At 35.6% G+C, this 19,992-nt stretch overlaps 1 protein-coding gene across 12 annotated transcripts in view; it reads left to right on the forward strand.

Moving 5' to 3' along the window:
• CHD9 (chromodomain helicase DNA binding protein 9) overlaps window positions 1–19,992 on the forward strand; it is a 169,597-nt gene that overhangs the window by 106,492 nt on the left and 43,113 nt on the right. For all 12 annotated transcript variants that reach the window (XM_066349159.1, XM_066349160.1, XM_066349166.1 and 9 more), the window contains 12 exons: window positions 2,491–2,637; window positions 3,251–3,319; window positions 3,403–3,458; window positions 4,111–4,228; window positions 6,001–6,087; window positions 6,536–6,673; window positions 8,594–8,715; window positions 11,836–12,079; window positions 16,243–16,419; window positions 17,815–17,958; window positions 18,056–18,311; window positions 19,400–19,610. In XM_066349159.1, the coding sequence (XP_066205256.1) occupies window positions 2,491–2,637; window positions 3,251–3,319; window positions 3,403–3,458; window positions 4,111–4,228; window positions 6,001–6,087; window positions 6,536–6,673; window positions 8,594–8,715; window positions 11,836–12,079; window positions 16,243–16,419; window positions 17,815–17,958; window positions 18,056–18,311; window positions 19,400–19,610 (1,769 nt within the window). The remainder of the gene's footprint in view (window positions 1–2,490; window positions 2,638–3,250; window positions 3,320–3,402; window positions 3,459–4,110; window positions 4,229–6,000; window positions 6,088–6,535; window positions 6,674–8,593; window positions 8,716–11,835; window positions 12,080–16,242; window positions 16,420–17,814; window positions 17,959–18,055; window positions 18,312–19,399; window positions 19,611–19,992) is intronic.

Below are 19,992 nucleotides of genomic sequence, written 5' to 3' on the forward strand. Positions count from 1 at the left end.
AAGTAAGGAAATATTTTCTAATGAACACTTATAAATCTATATAATTGATATATTTAAATGTATTATTATGTAAATGATAGAGAAGTCTATGTAGCTTTCAACCACAGTGGATCTGAAGGCTTGAAAAATAATTTAAGTTTTGGAGTCAGGTAGAAATCTGAAAATATAAATATAATATTTAATTTTTTACCTTTACTTTCAATAGAGAGTTTTTCAGTCTGACTGTATTTAGACCTAAGTTTTTTTTTAAACTCTGATAATAAACAAGTAATATGATAAAATAATGAAGTATTAGTTGTGTAAAGTGCTATAGACTGATTTGTTGTAACCCTTAAGACATAAGAAAAAAGCTAGAAATAAAAAACTTGAAGAATTTGTCACTATTTTAAATTATGGTTTAAAAAACATGGAGGAAGAGAGCCAGAAAAATCATATCAGCCAAAAACATGGCCATCAAATTAGTTTTTATATTTTTTAAGTAGTAGAGCTGTTGTGTGACAGAGAAAGGTAAATGATAAGAGTGACAGCTTGTTCGGGTTTGCTGGATATGAAACTAGGGTCATATATAACCTAGGGTCATATATTTTATAATAAAATCAGCTATCATCTTATAACAGCCAAAATCTTTTGGACTAATAAATTCTTCATAGTATTAGCAGTTTACACTAAGTGACCTTCATTCTGTCTTGGGAAGAATGACCTGAATGTACACTTTTGTTAGTTCAAAGGATTTTTTCAGGCCACTCGTTGACTGCTGTTAAAGACTCAGTGAGGTATCTGTACTAAGAGATGCATTAAATAACTAGAAAGGAAACGAATGCTGAAAATACCTAACAGAATATTCTAGAAGTATACTGAATTATTCTCAAACTTCATCATTTAGAAAATTTGTGCCTAGTGAAACATAACGTTGATAATATATGCTATAGTTAGAATAATAAATGTCACTGTTGGTTATTAATGTAAACTATGAACATTAGGAACTGTATGATGCCCATAATAGAAATCTAAACATTCCTTTAGCCTACTAAAGATATTAAATTAGATATCCTTAGAATTTCCCCTCCCCAGGGAATAATAAATACTTCATAACTTTCACAACAGAATGTGGGAAAATTGGGTTTCTAGAAGTCCTTTTATTATAATTTTTATATGCCATTTTCCTGTCTCTGATATTAACATAAGAGGTACCTAGAGTTTTGAAATGTAAATATCTTCTTGGCCAGGAGATGGTGGCCCGTCCTGAATGAGACATGGAGCTGGTACTGCGTTTGGCTGGGCTAGCTCACCATACTGGTTGCATTTTCTCTAAATATAGCACTAGGCTCCTGAGAAAGAGACAGAGGCGTGTTAACGGCCACTGCATCCTTGCCGGATGCAAATAAGTTTGTCCCCACACTGCTCATGATTCAGCCATTTTTGTCATGGCTGTGGGAATGTAAGAGACCTACCAAATTGAAGACCTTGTCAGAAATCAAAAGGAGAACACATGGGTTATTTGCTGCTTACATTTTAGGAAGTTGTCATGGGACTTACTAAAGATATAAAAGAAAATGAAATGGAAAAAGGAAAGGGGGTAGACTTACCAAATATTCAAGGAATAGTTGGCTGAGCTGCCTCTACCCACGAGGTTTTAGGGAAGTGAGGAAAAGCTAACCTAAGTCCTTTGGGATTTTCACGCCACTGTGAGAATTTGTTTCTATAGTGGGAACATCAAATATTAAATGTTTAGGGAGGTAAGTAAAGCCATATGTATTTGATACCTAATTTACAGTTACTTAGCTTATTTAAGAATTGTGTTACAATATGTAATACTTTTTTAAAGGTTTATTTGTTTTAATGATAGTGATGTCTATTTTTAAGGAAAGGTAGTAAAGTTAGTACACTGGTTCCTCCTCCATTCACATTTAGTTTTTCATAGATTTACTACATTATTATTTGTGTATTTCTTTGAAAACATTTTATATTTTGTTTTAAGCACAACTTCATTAGTTCATAGCACATATTTAATTTTTTCTTGTAATTTTATGCCCCTAATGAATTATTTAACCAGTTTTTATCTGATGCACTTTTTGGGCAAAAGCTGTGAGGGTAATGTGTTGTATGAAGTGTGAAACAGTTAAATAAACAGATAATTTTTATTCTCCTTAATAATAGTTTCTAAAGAAAAGTACTAATTATTAATTACTAATAAAATATTTTTGCCCAATCTGTGACAGTTGAATAAAACAAAATCTTTTCATTCTTAACAACTTCTAAAGAAGAGCAATAAGGCATTACTATCTTTGTTATTTGAAACTTTAGGAAGTAAATCTAAAGAACACGAGTCTGTGGGAAAGGGCAAATCATAACCTTCCTGTAATTAAAAGATAAAATGAGGAAAGATAAATGTAGCATACAATTTTGGAAAATTTAATGTACAAAACTGCTACATTGGAGTAATTCTTTTTCAAAAAGTTGTACAAATATGATCCTTCTGGTTCATTACAGAAAAGAAGATCAAATCGACAAATTAAAAGGAAAAAATACGCAGAAGATGGAGAGGGGAAACAATCTGAAGAAGAAGTTAAGGGCTCTATGAAAATAAGAAAGAGTTCGGCTTCTTTCCCTGGTGAACAGCCTTTACAGTTATTTGTGGTAAGACACATTTGGGTTCACTGCTGTAAAACATTTAAACCAGCACAAATTCTTTAAAACACTGTCACTATTTTCCTTTTAGAACCTGCTGCAACATTTCTTCCTGGATTCCTTACTGTAGTTAGTGGAACCATTAATCCTTCAAATCAGAAAGCTTAGGGATTCATGCACCTCCCAAGTATACATTCTTGAAACTCCTCCAAATCTGTCCTTTCTGCAGAATATTTCTAAGTTACAATCCTGATTATAGTACATTTCTCCTGAAAATTCTGATAGTTTCCTAAGTCTTAGAAAAATCTGCCTACCTATACAACAGAGATGATAATAATATGTATCTACCTCATAATACGATCACAAGGACTGAATTAGGTAATACACGTGGAGGGCTTAGAATTACGTGTGTGACGGTACAAAGCGCAGCATGCTCTGTGATGATGCAGGTGGTGTTGAGCAGTCCCAGTGATTTATGTTTCTCTGTGTGTTTCTGACATTTGGTTCCTGGTACATGTACTATGTAAATGTTTGTTGAATTTTGGTGTTTTCATAAACATACAAGGTGAAACCTAAAGGCGTTTTCAGAATGTGCCAGTATTGTTTTTCCTCTTTCCTACAGGAGAATCCGAGTGAAGAAGATGCTGCAATTGTGGACAAAATACTGTCTTCCAGAGTTGTGAAAAAGGAAGTAAGTGGTGACATACTACATTTTCTACTTGCTATTCCATAGTCTGGTGATAAAAGCCATAGTTAATGATTTTATTTTCTTAGGTGTCACCTGGAGTAATGATTGATAAAGAAGAATTTTTTGTAAAATACAAGAATTAGTAAGTATATCAGTTAGAAAAATAATAGAAAGATGTTGATGTAAGTATAAATTAATATATTTAAGTATATTGTTAAATTGATTTTTATTTTATCTGCATTTTAAATGTTTTATTTCATGAAATTGAATCATTACAAATGAGACTGAACACCTTTTATGTTAAAATTGAATTATTTTCAGAACACATTAATTATGAACATCAAAATGTAGGTATCTATACAATAAGTTTTTATAAATTATAGAATATTATTTGTTATATTTGTATTTTGGAACTTTTAAAATTTTATTCAGTTTTTTTCTATACTTTGGTAAAAAAAATGATTTAAATAAAATTACATTGGTTTCAAAACAAGATAGCTTTCTGATCATGACAAAACAATTACAATGAAGAAATAAACGATGAATCATATCTTGTTACCGTTATGTTTCAGTTTACCATTCTGCTAATAGCAAATTGCAAACCTTAGACTACGGTCTTTTTAAGATATAGTAGTAGTGATCACTGTGGCTCTTGACATTAAATGAAATGATAAACTACCTATTTGTAAAGTGGAAGATAATATTTTACTTTGAAAACTATGATTGAAAATAAGTCTAAAAAAAGCCACGTTTTTTAATATTATTCTAATCTGTTGGTTTTATAAACATTTTAGCTCCTATCTTCACTGTGAATGGGCCACTGAACAGCAGCTTTTGAAAGATAAAAGGATCCAGCAGAAGATCAAACGATTTAAACTGAGACAAGCACAAAGGGCACATTTTTTTGCAGATGTAAGAAAGAAAAAATGAGACTATTGTGTGTTGAACTCTGAACATGTTTAGTATTTTTATATTATTTCTTAGGCTATAAACTTTGATATTGACTACAAATGCTATTTACATCTTGTATGGGGAAACTTGCTGAAACAGGAACACTGATAATTGAGAATACAGATAAATACTATACTTTTAAATTAACATGTATTACAGTATTTAGAATTGAATGTGAATGTGTTAATATTCAAGAATTAATACAGTGTTACTCAAGGAATGGAAATGGTAATGTAGACAATAAGTGGGAAATAAGATTTTTCAGTTCATGAAATATATATTTTCACACCACCTTTTTAGGTATGAACAGAACATCATTGGAAAATTCATTTACCTTTCTAGGCTTTATTAAATAGTCTGGTGTTCTTTAATTTTTTAAATTTTTAATAGATATTTTTAGAGCAGTTTTAAATTTGTCTAAATTTTTTTTTTTAATTTTTGCAATTTGAAAATATTTTAGACTTTCAATTTTGAACAGTGAAGTGGCAAAAAATTATACAATGAATTCCCACCTACATTTTAACTAGATCCCCTATTAACATTTTACCGTTTTTTACTCCCATTCACATTTATTCTCCCGCTCTGTGCCTCTTTCATATGCGTATTAATACTTTTCTAAACCGTTTGGAAGTAAGTTGTGAACACTTTGGTATTGATTTTCTAACAACATCTCTGATCTGTGCACTAATAGTGTAATTAACACGGATGTAGCACTATTACCTCATCTGTAGACCTTGCTTACATTTCAGTAATTGTTCCACAGGTGTTTTCATAGCACAAAGTGTGTGTGCTTGCCCTGGTCCAGACTGCAGTCCAGGATCACATGTTGCGTTTCGTTGTCATGTCTCCTTTCATCAGTCTTACTTGGTTTCTCATTATTTGGACACTTCTGAAGAGTATAGATGGCTTATTGTGTAGAATGTCCATAAATTTGGAGTTAAGTGGTATTTCCTCAGGATTCAGGTCATGCGTTTTTAAGAGACCGTCCCTAAAATGCTGTATTCTCAGGGACCCGTATCAGGAGGTGCACGATGCCTAGTTCAGCAGTGCATTCTACAAGTAAGACACACGAAGCAGTGAGAGTGAGGAAGGAGAACCAACTTCAGTGTACTTACGTAGACTCTGTACAACTGATGATTCCTTAGATGTGGGAAGCAAATGAAAAGAAATCTAAGGTGACGTCTCCATTTCCGGTTTGTGTGACTGGGAGGAGCACATGGAGGAGGTGCTGTGTTACCATTAGTCCAGTTAGAAATTACAGGAAGAAGTAGAGATTGAAGAATCAACGAGTGCAGCTGAGTTTAGGTAGCTGAACTAGAGACTTTGCATTGTTAGGTAAGTGTTTGAGCATAGGAAAAGGTATTTATTTGATACAACTGAGAGGTGAACCTACAAGTGGGATGATTGGTCTTTAACTCTTAGACCTAAGGAAAGTTGCAGAAGAAAGATACAGAAATTTTTAGGAAATTTTTGAAGAACATATCTTCTGGAGTAATTTACTTGTCTTTTGTCTAGAGTGCCTTATGTCTAGTGCTGTTTGGTTTGTTTTATTATATAAGATATGGTGATTCATAATATAGACAAATATCCTGGATGGCTTTTGAAAATAAATAGAAATATTTCAATAATTGGAATTTTAGTTGAAATCAAACTTGTGAGTGTGTTCTATAGTGAATAACTAGTATATTTGTCTTTATTTCACTTTGTCAAATACTGTTACTGTTTAACTTTAGATGGAAGAAGAACCATTTAATCCAGACTATGTTGAAGTAGACAGAGTTTTAGAAGTATCTTTTTGTGAAGATAAAGACACTGGTGAGGTAAATATTTCTTAAAACATTTTTTAATTAAGAAAAACCTAAAACATTCAAATTGCTAAAACTTACTACTTTTTAAATGTTAACCATCTAAAAAATACAAAACATGTTTCATCCATTTTTCTTTATGTAGGTTAATATATTTAATCCTTTGAGTAGTGAGTTTTTTTCATGCTCACTGACCCCCGTGAGTTATTTTTCAAAAACTGAAATTAGTTCCAGTTTTATTAACTTAAAATCATGTTTGTTTAATGACCAATTTATGGAGACAAGAAGAACATACATTTGCCTTTTTTTAATGTTGCCTTACACATTTTTAAAATAAATAGATCGTACTCTGGATTGTCAGGAGGCACGAGGACGTGCATAAATGTTCGTACTACTCAAAGGGTTAAACTATTTCTAACTATTCTTTTTCAAAATGGTAAAATGAAAAAACATTTTTTTACAGCCTGTTATTTACTACTTAGTAAAATGGTGCTCATTACCATATGAAGATAGTACCTGGGAACTAAAAGAAGATGTAGATCTTGCAAAAGTAGAAGAGTTTGAACAATTGCAAGCTTCAAGGCCTGACACAAGACATTTGGTAAGAACACATGTTATACAACTTCATAAAATCTTAGCTTTTTTTTTTTTTTTTTTTTTTTGGTATTTTTGTATTTTTCCAAAGTTAGAAGTGAGGAGGCAGTCAGACAGACTCTCACATGTGCCCAACCGGAATCCACCCAGGATGCCCACCAGGGGTTGATGCTCTGCCCATCTGGGCTGTTGCTCCACTGCAATGGGAGGCATTCTAGAGCCTGAGGTGGAGGCCATGGAGCCATCCTCAGAGCCCAGGCCAACCTTGCTCCAATGGAGCCTTGACTAGAGAAGGGGAAGAGAGAGACAGAGAGAGGGGAGAGGGGGAGGAGGAGGGGTGGAGAAGCAGATGGGTGCTTTTCCTGTGAGCCCAGACTGGGAGTCAACCCAGGGACTTCCACATGCCGGGCTGATACTTGACCGCTGAGCCATCCGGCCAGGGCCTTATCTAAAATTTTGATGAGTATTTTTTTCCACATTTCTCTCTAGAAAAGTTTTAAATATTTCTACCTCATCTATAAATTTAAAAACTTTCCACTAATTTCTCTCAGGTCATTTATAAAAATATTACAAATATCAGCTTCAGCTCTAAGCACAGTTATTAATTCTCTACTATTTTTCCATAACTAAGTGGTTCAGCTACTTCATAGTAGCTGTATTTTTTTAACCTTTTGCATAGAATATTGTTAAAAGCCCACATAAATCAGATACACTGATTACTTTCTTGCTTGAAAGAAACGCCTTGAGTAGGTTATGGATATTTCTAGTACAGAAACTGCAGAATTCTAGAAGGCTGTGGCAAGTTGTAATGTTGCTAGTAATTATATAATCTTTTATTTCTTTAAAATATAGATTTGTTGTCATGTGATTCAAGTTTGGAGATCCAACCAAAAGAAATTCACATCAAGGAGACATGATTTTATTAAATATTTTGGCCTGTCCTCTTTCAAGTATAATTTGGTCATAGAAATTTCTTATTTACCTGAGAGGGAGTTTATACATTAAAAGAGAGGAATAGAGTGGGGATTAGCACCAGAGTGAGGAAGGATGCCATGAAAAATTTGGAGATGTGATGTAAGAAAAGAAAATGAATTAGTTATCTATGGAAAGATCATATTTTTTATAATAATTTTTTTATCTTCTTCTTATATCTAGTCTTCTTAATTTATCTCCCAGGAATACCAGTAGTGTACTACCAAGAGAACAGCTTCTCCCTTCCATTTTTATTGACTTCTGTATGTGTTTCCTTGAAATAGGAAACAGAAATGACAGGGGAAAGATTTTGTTTTTGGAGATGCAGACTATGCCTTTAGTACAGTGTTGAATAGTGGTGACAGTGGACATCCTCTTAGGGAGAAAGCATTTAGTCTTTAAATATTATGTATGATGTTAGCTTTGACTCTTCATAGATGCACCGTATTAGGTTGAGGAAGTTCCCTTCTATTGAAAATTTTTATTAGGGATAGATGTTGGATTTTTCAAATCCCTTTTCTGCATCTGTTAGATAATCATATTTATTTATTTTTAGTCTGCTGATCAACATTGATTAATTTTCAAATTTAAACCATCTTTATTCCTAGGAGAAATTTCACTGGTTATGATATATTATCCTTCTTACATAATATTAGATTCCTTTTGCTAAAGTGTTGTTATAAATTATTGCATCTCTGTTCATAAGGGATATTGGTCTGTTGTTTTCCTATAATGTCTTTGCCTGAATTTGGTATTGATCATAGAATAAGTATGCCTTCCTCTTCAATTTTCTGTAAGAGTTTGCGTAAAACTAATTTGGTCTTTAGATGTTTGTAAAATTTCATCGTAATGCCTATAATTTCTGCTTCTATGAGTATTTTAAAGCATTACTTATGAGAAGTACAGAAATGAAAAAAATTTGAAATACATCATTATTTCTTTGTTTTCCACTAAGGATCGTCCTCCCTCTAACATGTGGGAAAAAATAGATCAATCCAGGGACTATAAAAATGGTAATCAACTCAGGGAATATCAACTGGAAGGACTCAACTGGCTCCTGTTCAATTGGTACAATAGGTATGTAGAATATCTTTACAGAAAAAGTTTTAGTGGGTTCTTTCTTTTATGTGTGCCAAAATATATTAAGTAAAATGTCATTATATGGTTACTGTCATGGAGTCTTTGCTCTTGAAAGTGAAGTTACCTCAAGAAGATAATGTAATTTATAATTTAGGATTTTTACTACAATTGTTTTCTTAAAATGTATATCAACCAGAATAGAATAAAGTTGATATGTTGATTAGTAATTATTTGAAATATTTTTTTTAACATAAAACAGTTGCTGTGTTTTGGAATGTTTTTCAATACCAGCCATACTACTTCCTGCCAGTAATTGAGTCTAGTCAGTAAGGTGGGAGCTGTTGCATCTAAGAGTTAGGGAGGTGTCTTATTTAATGAGAGTCTTTCCAGAACTGGGTGGTAAGCATGATAAGGAACAGTACAAAATATGAGAACACAGTAATGCATCACCCTTTTATTAATTATTTTTAAAGTTGTACAGAATGCTTTATTGAACATTATCTCACTTTAGTTGATATGAAAAGATAACTGAGGAGAAGTAAAAATGGTAACATGATTGAGAAAGGAGTATAGTAATGTATACCAAGGAGCAGGTGAAGGCATAATTATTAGTAACAATAGCAAAATTTGATGACTTGTATTCAAAGTCATTTTTTGTGTTCTTCTCACATAATTCTTCTGAGGTTACCCTTGGTGACGGTGAGTCATCAGACTCAGTGAGATGGAGTTAGGTTGACCTGTTAGCTTACGCAGTTCTCTTTCCCGATTTCTATTTTGTATATATCATGTTTCCCAAGAGAACCTTCCAGGTAAAATAGTAAAGAGAATTTGTTTTCCTTTTTTACTACTATTCCCTTACCAGTGCCCTTTCCCATTTCCTAAATGGCTTGTTTTAAACTCTCATCACTTTCCTCAAGCCCTTTATTAGAACCCTGACCCCTTTACTCTCCATATGTGACTGCTCCATAGAGAAGCCTTGGACTGGCCAGTAAGTGAACTCCTTCAAATCCTTGCCTGCTATGCAAGCCTACAAATGTGTCTCCATCCATAGCTGTTCTTCCCTCTACCTGCATGTGTCAGAAATGAAAAGGCCCTTCTCCAGGACCAAGACTAATGCTGCCACCTCAATTCTTGACGTGCATCTCATCCAGGCTTCTCAGAACCTCCTTTAATCAGTTATCGTCCTTCACCATTCTGTCTTCAAACTGTCTCTGAAACCAGTGCTGTCCCTTCAGTCTGTGAACAAACTTCGGTTCAACCTATCTATAAAAATACTGAAGACAAGGATAAGGGTTCTCTTGGCTGTTTCTCCTTCCAGCGACCTCATGTCCTCTTTGTAACTTCTGGTCGATTTCTAGGACGAGGAGCCTGCCCAAGGTCTTCCCGCTCCTCGTCTCCCGTTCTCCTTTCACCTGTTGTCTAGGGGTGGATTCTGCACCGTCTCTGAAACTCCTCGGGTTTTTGGTCCACAGGAGAGTTCTCGGCCTTAATTTGCTGTCTTTGCTGCATTGGCTAGTTCGTAGTTGCTTCTACTTCCTTCTTGAAACTTTTTCCTGTTCTTACCTCCAACAGCTTCCAGGGTGTGGCTCTGCTAGATCTCCAGTTCCTCGGTGACATTCCTTTGAGTGGTCTTTGCTGGTGTTTTTTCATGTGCCTGTCTTTCAATATTGGTTTTTCTTGCCCACAATTCTGTCTTTTTCTCTCTTCTCATCTTACTACGTACTTGCTCTCCCTAAGCCGTGTTCCGCACCCCACTGTGCTGTCATGTATCATCAGTACTCGATGATCTCGTGCTTTTATCACTAAGGCCTTCAACCCCAAACTATATTTCCTTTTCCCTCTTGCTACCTTAATGTCTATCTCAGTGATTCTTCAACTCAATAGATTTGAAATTAATTTTATCATTTCCTTTTTCTTTTGTACCAAATTTGTTCTTCCTCCATATTTTGCATCTCGGTTAAGAATAATATAATTCATTTAGTCAACTAAACTGAAAGAAATCCAGTGGTTCTACACCCTGTATACTTACTTGGTTGATTAGTAGGTCCAAATTATTCCAACTCATAATTAAGGTTGGAAGCAGCTCTCCTCTCTCAGTCCCTCCTCCGGAAGTCCGAGCACCCCCCCCTTTCCTGCACCATTGCAGGGCTTTTTCTGTCAGCGTCCCAACTGCTGGTCGCCTTACCTTCTAGTATCCAGAGTGGCACTGGAGCAGACTTCAGAACACAAACCTAATCTCACCAGGCTTAAAATTAGTTTTTGCAATTAGAATGATATCTAACCCTCTTTATTAATATCCTCACACACACACACATATTAAATAACCTGTGGTCCCACAGTGGATCAATCTTGACACTTCTGCTCCTTGGCCTTGCTCTCTGGCAGGACACTGACTTCCTCTCTGAGGGCAGCCTTCTTGTCTGATCTCTTCTAGCCAGAGCTGGACACTTCCTCCTCTGAATATCCAGCATAAACTTAATACTGACGATTCTTAACTGGCCGTATGTCACCATCATCCGTGGAGCTTATTTAAAAAACGATAGCAGCTGTTACTCTGTTTCAGACACCTTGAATCAGAACGTGTAGGGGAGGGTCCTGGGTATCAGGGTTTCTTTCAAGCAGTGTGGGTGCTCCTAAAACACAGCCGCAGTTGAAAGCAGTGCTTGACTTGTTCTTCTGTGATAGCCCATTGCATGACTACTTATTCATTTGCATGTCTGCTTCTCTAATAGATACAAGCGCCTGGGAGGCAGAGAGCATGTTCTATTTCTCTTGACCCATCTTCTCATACTGTCCCTGAGATAGAGAAGGTATTTAATATGTGCTTCCTGAATGAAATATGTAGTCTGCCTTGCACTTGTCATGTCACTCTTGAGCAAAAACATCTATTGGGTGGTGTCTTTATTTTGGAGCTATAGCAATTTATAGTTTTCTCATTGCAGGATTATAATAAAATCGTAATCTCTGGCCTACTTTGCACTTCAGCAACTTTTACATTTTTATAAAGTTTAGTGTTTTAATTTGATCATTGGTTATTTTTGTACATTTATCTCTAAAACCATTGTACTATACAGAAAAACCCAATGTCTACTTGGATAATATATTTGTTTATTTCAGACGAAACTGCATTTTAGCAGATGAAATGGGTCTTGGCAAAACAATTCAGTCAATTACATTCCTCTACGAAATCCTTCTGACTGGTATAAGAGGACCTTTCCTGATTATTGCTCCGCTCTCCACTATTGCAAACTGGGAGAGAGAATTTCGTACGTGGACTGATATTAATGTTGTGGTTTATCATGGGAGCCTGATTAGCAGACAGATGATACAGCGATATGAGATGTACTTCAGGGATGCACAGGTGTGTTATTGGTCCTTTTGTTTGTTGTTTGAATGGTCAGGTTGGAACATATTGAGCATTAACTCATTACGTTAACATTTAGGATAGATTTTGATTGTCTACTTAGATCTTACTTCAGTCTCTGTTCATCATACATACTTTACAATGAAGTAATAACTAAAGAGAACAATGACAAAAGTAACCATATTCGTGATCTAGGTCATTATAAAGAGGTATTCTGATTTATACAAATGTACAGATTTGTATCCTTAATTTTAAAACTAATTCTTTTACTAATTGTTTTAAAATGCATGTTAAATTTAGAATTATAAAAGTCTCTTTGATCAGCCTCCATTTGTTTTTTCTTCTCCATTTTTAAAATTTTAATCTTCAGTGAATGCCATGGGTTTAAATTCCTATTGAGGTGAAATCTCAAATAGGTTTTCTTTTGTATTTGGTGGATTTTTGATTTAAACATGTTTTGGGGTTTTTTTGTTTAGACAGAATTTGGTTTATTTGTTTTATATAACCCAACCCTCTGGATGGGTTACTCTGGTACTCTCGGGATTCTATGGTTTCCTCTCCCCTCTGTCTTAGAGGCACGTTTCCCGTTTACACTTTGGCAGTATGCTCTTTAGGACGTGACTGCCTATTTGCTACATACACAGGCCTTAACATTAACATTAACATTAAGAGATGAAATTATAAGAAAGAATTTCCTAGCAGAAAACATGAAGTGCCAAGTTGAAGTTTTGAGTGATGATACAACTCTTTTTAGATAAAAACTTTTATAAAGAAATAAGAAACAAAATGAATAAAAATACATTTCATGCACAAAGTTGTACTTTTTAACTGGAAAAGGTTTATTGCCTGGCACTCAACTCCTACTTAAATAGCACCTTTATATTTTATTTTTCTTTCATTTTTTAAAAGTAAGGATCATTCTAATGTATATAGCCAGGTCATGTGATATGCTCCAGGTTGAAATAAGGTAGTATACATACATAGCCTTGTACTTTTACCTCCCTATTATAACCACTGTTCTACCTTTTTTTATTTTTTTTATCCCCCCCCCAAGTTAGAAACGGGGAGGCAGTCAGACTCCTGCATGCGCCCGACCGGGATCCACGCGGCATGCCCACCAGTGGCAATGCTCTGCCCATCTTGGGGCATCACTCTGCTGCAATCAGAGCCATTCTAGCACCTGAGGCAGAGGCCACAGAGTCATCCTCAGCGCCCGGGCCAACTTTGCTCCAATGGAGCCTTGGCTGCGAGAGGGGAAGAGAGAGAGAGGAAGGAGAGGGGGAGGGGTGGAGAAGCAGATGGGCGCTTCTCCTGTGTGCCCTGGCCGGGAATCGAACCCGGGACTCCCACACGCCAGGCCGATGCTCTACCACTGAGCCAACTGGCCAGGGCTGTTCTACCTTTTTTGAGGCTGGAAATGAATGAATGAATTGACTTTGTTCCTTTAAATTCATTTTCCCTCTTGTATTTGAGACAATTACGTTTCTATGAAATTAATCCTCTGCAAAGTCCTTTCATTGTTCTTCAGTTCTATGAAAAACTATAACCTTTGCACCTTGGGAACGTATGACATTTTAATTAGGTTATAACTGGACTTTCTTCCATAATGTTTTGTTATTCTAAATCATACATTTGTAGAATTTTAGAGCTATATGGAATCATAGAAATGTGTTAGTCCAGTCTTATTTCTTTACAGAAGATACAATTTACAAATTTTGACTCTTAAAGAAATTTTAACAAGGTTATAATTTTAATGTCTCATGAGTTTGCTATTAATATGATAGCCAAAAAGCTGAAAGATTATTCATGTGTTGTAAACAATATCATATATTAAATATTATATTTTTCTGGTAAATGTCATACATTCTAGAAAAATATCTGTAGGATTTGAAATTTCAAAATATAAAGATTTTTGAAATAATGAGATAAATAGATCTTACTTTAAATATAGAAATCCCTTTTAAATATATTTTAACAGATTTATTGAATAGTTGCTGCTTTTTAAATTTATTAGATAGTTTGAAATCACAGTAGTAATAAAATTATGTTCAAATTTTCTGAATCACCATGAGAAGAGTCACACTGATGACACAAACATTTATTGAGTATTTGCTGTGTGCCAGGCATTATGTGAAATAGTTTACTTGTATTACATGTAGTTATTTCACTTAATCTTTGCCATGCCAAACTTGTAAATAGATAATAACAAATTACTTCCCATTTATAAATGAAACTAAACTAGGAAGAAGTTATCTAGGTTCCCCCAAAGTTGCAGGGCAAACTGGGCATAAGAAGCCCAGGTGAATTAGACTCGTGAGTCCTAACTCTTAAGCAAGGCGATATCAGTTTAACTGCTTACATTGTATTTCAGGTTTTTTAGAGTGTATAGACTTACACTTTTACTTACTTTATACTAGAGCTGTTATTCACCTTTGTGGCCAGTGTATGCAATCACTGTGAATTAATCTAAATGAATAGGAATTAAAATCCTGTCAGAACACACGATCTTTCTTAAGCCTTCATTTCTCCCTAATTTCTAATAGTTTACTGTTTTTAATCCCACTTACACATTCTCTTCACTTGGATTTTATTCCTATGCACCATGTATTCCTTCTGAAGCCCCCTTTACTGGTTTATTCTCATCTTCTCTGTCTGATTATGGGGTCGCACAGGGCTCTGTCTTCACGTGCCTGTACATCTATGCTCATTCTGTCACGGATTTCTCTTAGTGGCACAACTTAAGTGCCATCTACCACTGGAAACTTCCAAATCTCTTTTACCAATCCTAACCCCCTTTCTGCATTCCAGAGTCATAAACAAATGCCTGTCCAACTGCTGCACTTGGATGATATCTACTAGGTGTCTAAACACAAAACATGTCCAAAACCCAAATCCTGAATTTCGTCATTGTAGTAAATAACAACACCAACTTTTAGTAGTCAAGCTAAGAATTTTTAGAGTCATATTGGAATCCTTTATCTCATTGCACAGCTGCCATTAGCATGTCCTATAATTCTGTTTTTACAGTGCATCAGGAACTGAGCACTTCTCATGACCTCTGATGAGTATCTCTCGCTTCAGTTACTATGACAGCCTCTTAGCTGGTCTCTATAATCCTGTTCTTGGGCCATTTCACTTTTTACCACTACAGCCAAAAGGGACTCTTTTAAAACTGTCAAATCATGAAACCTTGTCTCAAAACCCTCCAGTAGCTTCTTGCTCAGAGTAAGAGCCAGAATGCATACTAGAGACTTCGTGTCCTTGCGTAGCTCCTCCCTCCGCACGCTGGATGCCAGCCACTCCGGCTCTCTGGCTGTATTTGAATACTGCCAGAGATGCTCCTGCATTAGTGTCTTCATACTTACTGCTTCTGACAAAATGCTTTCTGTTCTAGATCTCTGGGTATCAACCTGGCTTCCTCCCTCATCTTTAGGACTCACTCAAATGTCACTTCTCAGTAACAGCCTCTCAGATATGCTATGTAAAAATTACTGTGGTCACCTCTGACCTCGTACTTCCTCGGCCCTTCTCACACTCTTAGTTTTTTATTATTACTTTTTATTTGTGTTGTTTCTTTCTTCCTTAATGACTGTGTCCTGCATTTGATAACTTGAATGTTAAATTTCACTCAGATAATTATTTTTGTGTGTTTTCTTTACTGCTGTGTCTCTAGCAACTAGAAAAGGTCTGGCACATAGACACTCAATAAATATTTGCTGAATAAATTGCTTGGATGACTAATTTTTACATTCACTACTTCATTTCCGTTCTATGTGTGGACTCATAATGCGAGTAATCAACATTAATACTGAAAGTTCATTGGCCAGGTTGTGTATTGCTCACTTCTTTCTTGTCCTAAAATTATTATTACAACCCTTAAAAATTATAAAACATTTTATCAAGAAATACTTAGTTGAGGATAATTATAAATTATATAATCATGTTTATATAATTTTTAACAACATTTTTAAAAACACAGCTATCACAATTTTAATCCTAAAACTCAAGAGAGTCTCTATCAACATATATATAAATTTCAGTGGAAAATGTTTTATTTACAGTAGATGTCATTTAGATTTATTTTTATGCTATTTGGCAGGAATTAAAAATTAGGGTTGAGATATTCTAGCAAATTATTTTCTTTGATAATGAATTTCTAGGGGCGAATCATTCGAGGCGCCTACAGATTCCAAGCCATCATCACCACGTTTGAAATGATTCTTGGCGGTTGTGCAGAGCTCAATGCAATTGAGTGGCGCTGTGTGATCATCGATGAGGCACATAGGTTAAAAAATAAAAATTGTAAGCTTCTAGAAGGCCTGAAACTCATGAATCTGGTAAGGAATGTCGTTATTATGACTTAATTCAGTTTCTTAGTTGCATGATAAAAGATCAACTAGAGTCAGAAAGCTGATGCAATAAACTTGGGCCTTCTACATTTTAGAGTATAGATACAGCTGACATCCGTCTGTGATAATTGAGCCTTTTCTGCTTTAATTAGTAAGGAAAAAATACTGCATCTGTTTTCTAAGAGTTAAAACTTCAGCTTTTTCTTTCAAAATGCTTTAGTAATTAACTTCTATAATTAAAAAACAAAACAAAACCGTAGAATGTACTATTGAAAAGAAAACACATAGTCTCAATCCATAAATTTCTTTTAAAAGTCCTATACCAAAGTTATAGTATGATTTAGGTCACTCACATTAGAAGGATAAACTTCCTACATGATTGAAGATGCTTAGTATATGTAGGTTATAATTAATAAATAGGATTCTAAAACGTTAACAGTGTTGACTTTCAGATCAAAGTGGTTTGCTTTTAAAAATGTTTTGATCTAATGGAGATTACATAATTAGTCCATGAGCCCTTGAAGAACTAGCGTGTCCAGAACTGCACGTGGTATATATACACTATACAGTGTGCTTTCTGCTCCTCCATCCCTGCCCCCCCCCCCACTTCTGCCTCTACTCCAGGGTGCACAGCTTGCTGTCTGTCTCTAGAACAGCGCTTCTCAACCTGTGGGTCGTGACCCCGCCGGGGTCGAACGACCAAAACACAGGGGTCACCTAAAGCCATCGGAAAATGGAGTGTTTACTAACTAGTACAGATGTGCAGATACCTATTACAATATTTAGCTAAGGGATTTAGAAATATTTTCAAGTAGAATTTTAAATCATTTGTACTTTTACCATTGAGACTATTCTGTTTATTTCCTTCTTTTACTATTATGTTTAACTTGTAATGTATCTTTAGTTTAGAAACATTTCAGTCAGCCCTTCACACTGTTGGATTGCAGCCTTAATGGTTTAAGAATTTGTTCTTTTGTATAAGTCAAATAAATGATCAGCCAAATTATAAAGAATGTGCACAGTTTTGTATAAATTACCATACCAAAATGATTGAGTACAAGAAACAAATATGCTTTGTTTTCAAAAAGCCCGTTTTGTTGAAAAGAAATCTAAAATGCTTATTTGGAACATTTTTTAAAAGCATGAATTAATATAGTTTGCGAAGTGAAGTATTATGAGAGTGATATAGAGTTTTTAAAAAAATGATTGAGATGTGAATTAATGGAGATTTGAGGGTAGAAATGTATTTTGAATTGACTCGATAATTTTGGTCAGAAAAATATATATTTGCTTTTCAATCACTGAATAGTTGATAATCTATGTCAACTTTCATAGAATTTTTGTACTGTGATATTTGATGTGAATTATCCTTGCTTCATGTAGGAACACAAGGTTCTTTTGACTGGCACACCTCTCCAAAATACAGTAGAAGAACTATTCAGTCTTCTGCACTTTCTAGAACCTTTAAGGTTTCCTTCTGAATCAACATTTTTGCAAGAATTTGGGGATCTGAAGACAGAGGAGCAGGTAAGCCTTTGAGCTTTGTGAATAAGTACATCGTATCTTTGTCATTATTTGTGTGTATGTGCATGTATGTTATCTACCCTTTTCAATCTTTATGCAGGTGCAAAAGCTTCAGGCCATCCTGAAACCGATGATGTTGAGACGATTAAAGGAAGATGTGGAAAAGAAGTTGGCGCCAAAGGAAGAAACCATCATTGAAGTGGAACTTACTAACATTCAAAAGAAATACTACAGGGCTATTTTGGAGAAGAACTTTTCATTTTTATCCAAAGGAGCAGGGCAGACTAACGTACCAAACTTGGTCAATACCATGATGGAACTCAGGAAATGCTGTAACCATCCATATCTTATCAAAGGTAGCAAAAAAAGGTGGCACATGAATCCTCGTTCCTTTCAAGAAATACTCATGAATAAAATAACATGGCAGCTACAAGAAAGGGCCCTGATCCTGTAACTCAGTCTGGTCTTCTGAGGGATGGTAAGGGGGTGAGAGTCGGGGACACGACGTCAGCACAGGATCCCAGGTTCCCACGTCGGGCTGCAGTGGTAGGATTGTGTTCAGTCTCCCGTGGACTGGTTCTCCTTCAGCGTCGTCATCCCCGGCACAGACACAGCAAAGCCTGTCCCGAGTCCTCCATGTTCACGCTGTTGTTTTGTTTTGTTTTGTTTTGTTTTTGTTTTTCCTGGTATCTCTCCTGTCCAGACAGTATCTCTCCATTTTTGTGCCATCGTGGTACTTTTTAAGGCCTTGTCAGGTTCTTTCATTTTGTCCTCTCTCTAAGACATTTGGGTCTTTCACTTATTTCTGGGAATATACTCCCTGTCTTCCGTTACCCAAGACAAGTCTCAGCCTAGTAGTAACGAACTCACTTGCTACCCAGGTTCTTGATTGATGACTAGACAGGCTGAGGGGAGGCAGAGCGCCTTACTGCTGATCTAGACTCTGGAGGAAGTATTCATCAAGGACATACAATTTTTCTTGTTTCCTTGTTTTGATGGCCAGCAGGATGTCCCTGGATACATCCAGATTAATTATGACCACCTTTCAGTGATGGATCAACCTTATATTGGTGTTTAAATATTAGAAGTTTGTTTAAAAATATTTGTTTACTCACCTAGGTTAGGGTCACATTTTTATTCTTTCCTTAATAGTAATAAACCTCTAGTGGACATAAATTTATATAAGGTGTTATGCCAGGTGTCTGGGGAGATAAAATGGTGCTTAAGATATTGTCCATATCCTCAATGCAATATACTAGTCTGGTGTTGGTGGGGATTTAGCCACAAACATAATTCTAATAAAAGTAATTTACCTGCCATTGAAACAGTCCAATGTGTTACAGAAACGCAGAGGAGCACTAATGGTGACTTTTAAAGAAACGGAAGCAGTTGGGTGTTGTCTTCATTGGTGCATTCATGCTTGCCTCCTGTGTTTCTTTGACAGGTGCTGAGGAGAAAATCCTTGGAGAATTCAGAGACACATATAATCCAGCTGCTTCCGATTTTCACCTTCAAGCCATGATCCAGTCTGCTGGGAAATTGGTCCTTATTGATAAACTGCTTCCCAAAATGAAGGCGGGAGGCCACAAAGTGCTGATCTTCTCTCAGATGGTGCGCTGCCTTGACATCCTGGAGGACTATCTCATTCATAAACGGTGAGCCGTGGGGCCCAGCCACTGGGTTCCTCTGTGAGTTAGGCTAGGTGAGGTCACCAGGCCTTTGCAGAACTGTACTGCAGCCCGCATCTTTCCTTTTACTTCTTGTCTCACATCTTTCTCTTTATCCAGATAACAGTTCGTTCAGCTCTCTGAGTACAGATTGCTTTGTCTTCTGTGTCAGGTTTCTCCTAACCTAACCTACTTATGTTGCAGCGATCAGCAGGGCTAAGAAAACTTTGTACACGGATAGTTATTTGTTGACCCAGGAGGGGTCTTTACTTTATCTGATTTATAAACTTTGAAGTAATGACATTTTAAACAGACTTATAACCAACTTCAAAATGGAAAAAAATGATTCAAGACCTTTTTCAGATCAATT

This window comes from Saccopteryx leptura, chromosome 9 (assembly GCF_036850995.1).
Source record: "Saccopteryx leptura isolate mSacLep1 chromosome 9, mSacLep1_pri_phased_curated, whole genome shotgun sequence".
Lineage (NCBI taxonomy): Eukaryota > Metazoa > Chordata > Mammalia > Chiroptera > Emballonuridae > Saccopteryx > Saccopteryx leptura.